At 46.7% G+C, this 5,385-nt stretch overlaps 1 protein-coding gene across 1 annotated transcript in view; it reads left to right on the top strand.

Annotated features, from left to right (window-relative positions):
* The first annotated feature begins 4,937 nt into the window (after positions 1-4,937).
* PODXL2 (podocalyxin like 2) overlaps positions 4,938-5,385 on the top strand; it is a 31,705-nt gene continuing 31,257 nt past the window's right edge. The window contains exon 1 of the mRNA XM_031555509.1: positions 4,938-4,998. Coding sequence (XP_031411369.1) covers positions 4,938-4,998 — 61 coding nt within the window. The remainder of the gene's footprint in view (positions 4,999-5,385) is intronic.

The following is a 5,385-nucleotide window of genomic DNA, read 5'->3' as shown; positions in this document are numbered from 1 at the left end:
AAAAGCATGTACATCACTTCTGGACCAGCATTATTTCAATTTCTCTCATAGCAGATGTTGGCTGGACCTTGATCTGTCCATCTCCTGTGTGCTTACTGTAGAGCTGGCTAGAAGCTGGTTGTCAAGAACTTTTGCAGCACAACAGTGCTCAAGATGAAGTGGCAGTAATGGGTAGTGTTACCTTGTCCTAGAGCAGACCAACCAGCTGCAGTTGAACCAGGAGGGCCATTTTGTGTGCTTATGGCTGTCTTTGTTGACCGCAGCTGAACTGATCAGGTGAATTCCAGCATGCAATTGCAGAGCCATTAAAACAGTATGGGAATATGTATGTGGAAGTTCTATATCTACAGTTAGTTACAGCAAGTAGAATGCTACCTCTTGTGCCATGCAGCATGGGGAACTCACTCCAAACTTCCTAGTATTTTTCCATCCCCTGAGATACTTCACCACTTAAGAATGTAGAGCCAAAATTGGATCAGACTTCTGCTGTATTTTGCATCTATTATGCAGTTCATGCTGCCATGACTGATTTAATGTCTCCATTATCATGGAGCACTGGTCTGCCAATGACTTCAGCCACCCAGCACACTCCTCAGCCATAACTAAATGTCTTTAGGGAGCCTCAAGGGGCTGCTGAGCGTTGCATCTTTAGAGCACAAGCTCTTTGGAAGCAGGCTGTGCTTCTTTCTGCTCATCTCGCAAGGCACTTCCTTCCCACTAAAGGTAAGGAGGAGTGGGTTGTGGGGGAAAGCTAGAGAAGCTGCCAGCTTTCTCTTCTGGGTTGTCTGGTGCTCAGGGAGTCTTGAAAATAACAGTTCTGCATAAAAGATGCTGAAGATCTTCAGACCCATCAAACCATGCAGAAACACAGCTATAGGAGTGCCAACAGTCCCCACGAGACAGTACATGTTTATTCTCAGAGTCAACAGACAGCCCTCTTCAGATGCAGGCTGCTCCCTCTGCTCTGGAGTTGACTGCATCCCAGTTTAGCCAACTGCTAAGGAACCAGAAGTTTCTCTCAAAGAAACACTGAGCTTTCCAGTTTAGCAAGGAAAAGCATAACCTACAAGCTATTCAGGGCTTTTTCCAGAGAAGACACTTTGTTCACTGAGAGTCCAACGCTCCCTCTAAGTGTTCTCTCAGGTTCCTGTGCAGGAGAAAAGCCAGCAGTGTCTGGGCATTGAGAGTACTAGAAGGCCTTTATTACCCTGAATAGCATCACCTGGGTTCACCATGGTCCAAGTGCTCTGTTTAAGCTCCATCTGGGAGTAGAAACATTACTACTCATCTCTGCTGGGCTTTAGCCTGTTTATACTTCTGTTCCTGCAAAAATCTTGAGCAAATCTGAGGTTTGCCTACTCTTATGATATCTAGTTTTCTGTATTTTTGCAGACTTTTCCATCTCTCTGCAAGCTTTTCCAAAAGGGCATTTGAGCTCTACTTAGGAACTGAGTTTCTAAGCTCAGTGCAGAAATAAGGAGTTTGTGTTTTTTTATGTCATGCAGAAACCCAGCTCAAATGATGTGAAATAGCCTCAAGAGATCACGTCCTTCTTGTCTGGGTGCTCAGTAGTCACCTCTCATGCCAGTTGAGTGCTGTGACCATCCTTCTGCATGCTTGCTGTAAAAGAGTAATGAAATGGGGTTGCTCTTCCTCTGGAGTGGGGAGCTCTGTCCCTGTCACGTGAGGGAACTAGCTTTGGCTTTCAGCTGGAAAGCTGACTGTCACCTTGCCTCAGGTGGCTCTGTTAAAGGTTATTCCGGCCCCTTAATCAAATTCAGTATAGCTTTGTTTTCATCTGCCCTCTAGGAGTCCGCTGAGGTTTGCTGTCAGAGCCTGCTGCAGGAGAATGGCATGGCTGTTAATGCAGCAATAGGCTCTGCTTTAGTGAGGAGAGCAATGCAGACCATCGGGGAGGGGAAGCAGCAGGGGAGCGTGAAAACTGGGAGAAAAAGTAAAGCACAACTCATGCTTGCTTTTCCACCACATCGTATCAGGGGATGGGAAGCAAGCAGGACTGGTAACAGCACTGTGTCCCAGGTGAGCAGCATCCCCTAAGGGGAGGAAGCTGGTGCAGATATGAAGAAAGATTCAGAGTGATACAGAAAATCTTGCTCCTACTCCGAGGCTCTCTGTAGAGCAGATTCAATTTCCCTCTAATTACAGCACATCCAGGAAGGCACCAACTGCTCCAAGTTTCTCCTCTTTAAGCGTTTGTTATATGCCTTTCCCAGCATGATTTTGGATGAGAGCAGAAGCCACAGAGCAGCTGCATGCCGGAACTATATAAGAATAGTGGATGCCTACCCCTTCTTGGTACAGTCAGAATGTTTCAGTATTCCAGCATTAAAAAGGCTAACTCAGCAAACAAGCTTATATAAAGCTTGCCAGAGTCTCTGAAATAAATTCACATTATAATAAGGGAGAGGTTAAATCCTTCCTTGTGCCTAAGAAAGGAGGGGCAGGGGAGTCTCAAGCCCTTCGCTCAAGATGGGACAAGGTGCCAAAAAGCTGCTCAGCCTCACAGCAGATGGGGTTAAACCACTTGGTGTGCCACAAACCTGCTGTGTCACTGAGGCTCTGTCCCAAAAAGTCAGCAATCAGAGTAACTGGGCAAGGTCTGAAAGTAGCTTGTTTTCCCTCACCTGCTGCAATAATGGCCACAGATAGCTTTCTGTTGTATGGACTATTGTGATAGGGCAAACAACGTAGGGTTAAACCTTTTCCCTAGTACTAGTGACATCGTACATTTCTAACACTGCAAGAGCTTAACATCTGACTGCTTATTTGTTCTGCTTATTGCTTATTTTCTTTCTCTGCTGAGCAAGGGCAATAGATCACTTTCATCTTTGTAGGTAAATTCAATTTTGCTGTATTTAGGAGAATAAAACTTCTTAACAGCATATTTCAAATTAATGTGTTGCTTTTGTCCTTTTTTTTGAACTGGAGCTTCAAAACAAATTCTATTTCTGCAGAGATTAGACTTGTGTTTAATTTATTTTTAATTAACAAGTTCAAGGCACCAAATTATTTCCCTTAGATATCACCTCATTCTTCTACTTTGGTAGCATTTGTTTGCAAGTATCATGGAACACTATGTGACCCTTAAATTGAAATCAGAAAGCTGGTTGAATTTCCTGAAGGCAAAAGCTGTTATGGTAACTTACAGGGAGAGACAGCAGAAGGATTTCCAGTTTTGCCAACCTAAAATACATACTTCCTTTTTGATTCCCTCTAATAGACGTAACTGTGAAATTGAACAATTTTGAAGGAGAACAGAAAAGCGCAGATAATGGTAAACCTAGAGAAGTTTCTCCTGCTATCACTTTTCTCAATGGCTTTGAAGCAGCTATAAAAAGCATTTAGTGCAATTGCAAAGCCCCTTTTACCAGTGCTCTGAACATCATTGGAGAACAAGCCCCAGGTAGGGGGGCTGGAGAAGATCAAAGGAGAAATGGCAAGCCGTTGCCTATAAAGCTGTCAATACCTCAGGAGAGCTGAGCCAGCCATCCCTATTTGAGGCAGTGTAAAGTGAAGGCATGGGCTGTGCTGTGTTTAAGTTCATTTCTAAAGAGCACTGGTGTTGCCCATCCCTACTGGCTGTTCTGTGCTTTGCTGGCTGATCAATGTTACCACTAATTTTATTTCATTTTCTTGTCTAAGATACATCTTCTTTTTCCATATTCCCCTTTTCTTGACGTATAATGTCAAAATGAATCCACGTAGCACCAAGGAGCACCATGAGCCTCATAGGAAGCACAGTGCTGTTCCTGCATGGTTCCCTTTCCCCTGATGCGAGGCCGTGTAATTCATGAGGGCGTCTCAGCGCTTCCTTTGATGCCATTGGGCTGCTGGAGACACTGGATCCAGTTTCTAAGATTCGGGGGCTGGATGTGGCAGGGTCAGGAGATCTGAAAGGCTCTTAGTTACTTGCTCATAGTAAGCCACCTGCATGCTGAGACAGCCAAATTACCAGCAGAAAAGTGAAAAATGACAAGAGCATTCATTAAATGCTATGCATGGGCTAGAGCCTGAGTGCACTGAGGGGTTTTTATCTCAGCAAAGGACGAAGCGGCGGCTCAGAAGTTCCTGCTGCATTTCCTGCTCGGTGGGGGCTGGGGGCTGCATTGATTCTGGAATAAAAAGGACTTTCAGAGTGCTGGAGGACGTGGTCCAAAAGAAGCCTAAAGCGAGTGCTTTGGTTCATGCCTGCTGGCTTTGCCTTGCTGTACAGGGTAATGGGTGCTGCCAGCCCATCACCTGCCCTTGTGGGGTAACTGCTGCATGGGGGTGGGTGATAGAGGGGAAAAAATGGCCAAAAAGAGGCAAAAAAGAAAAGTAGATAATTGCCCCAAGGGGTGGTGATGGTCTGGCAGGAGCTACGAAGGTCAGTTACTGATTGTACCAAAGGCCTGGGCCTGGTTGTTTTGGCTCACTAGAATCACAGAATCATTAAGATTGGAAAAGACCTCTAAGAACATCGAGTTCAACCACCCACCTACCACCACTAAGTCATGTCTCTCAGTGCCACATATACGTATTTCTTGAAGTGTATGGTGTCACCAAGGATGGTGACTCCCCACTTCCCTGGGCAGCCTGGGTGCCAGTGCCACACCACCCTCTCAGAGGAGCTTTTCCTAATATCCAACCTGAACCTGTGACTTCAGGCCATTCCCCCTATCCTACTGAGAGGGTGTGGTGGGCCTTGTGGCACCTGTCTTCATCTGTGGAAAGACTGAAAAACCGTCATGCTCATGACAGAAAAAAAATACCACCAGGTTTCAGGAGATTCAATCCTCGAGCAAAGAGCATTCAGTTCTTGCAGGGAAAAGAATAAAAAACGCCTTTATCTGGGGGACAGGAATGTTTGGATCTAAAATCCTGACTGCCTCCAGACCTGTTGTTTTGGGCTGAAGGGGAGAACTGCAGCTCATGAGATGGGAGATAGGCGAGAGGACAGCGGCACACCTCTGCCGTGTGTGCTGAGGAGAGCAGCAGGTGAAGAGCCACCTGCACCTTCCTGACTGAAGGCAACAAACACGGCGTGTGTGAAGGCATGTGGTGAGGGCACGGCTTCCTCCTCACACGGAGCACGAGGTGTTTGATTTTGGCAATGCCTGCTCTCCTGGAGCTGTGTGATGAGAGAAAACTATTCTGGAACCAAAGAAAAGGCTCCTCATGACTGCTGTGAGGGAAAACTTGGAAACACGAGCTTGATGCCCGGGGGAAAGGGACCGATGCGATTCTGGGTCCTTCAGCTCGGAGTGCCGTTCTGTTTGACACTCAGGACCAGGTCTTCCTCACTCAGCTCTCCTGTGGGGGCAGCGCTCCCGCCCTCGCTGCGGGGGGGCAGGTCACCCTCCGCCCGCGCACGCCGCCGCGGCG

Source organism: Meleagris gallopavo, chromosome 14 (genome assembly GCF_000146605.3).
Source record: "Meleagris gallopavo isolate NT-WF06-2002-E0010 breed Aviagen turkey brand Nicholas breeding stock chromosome 14, Turkey_5.1, whole genome shotgun sequence".
Classification (NCBI taxonomy): Eukaryota; Metazoa; Chordata; class Aves; order Galliformes; family Phasianidae; genus Meleagris; species Meleagris gallopavo.
This window is presented reverse-complemented; position numbering and strand designations above follow the sequence as displayed.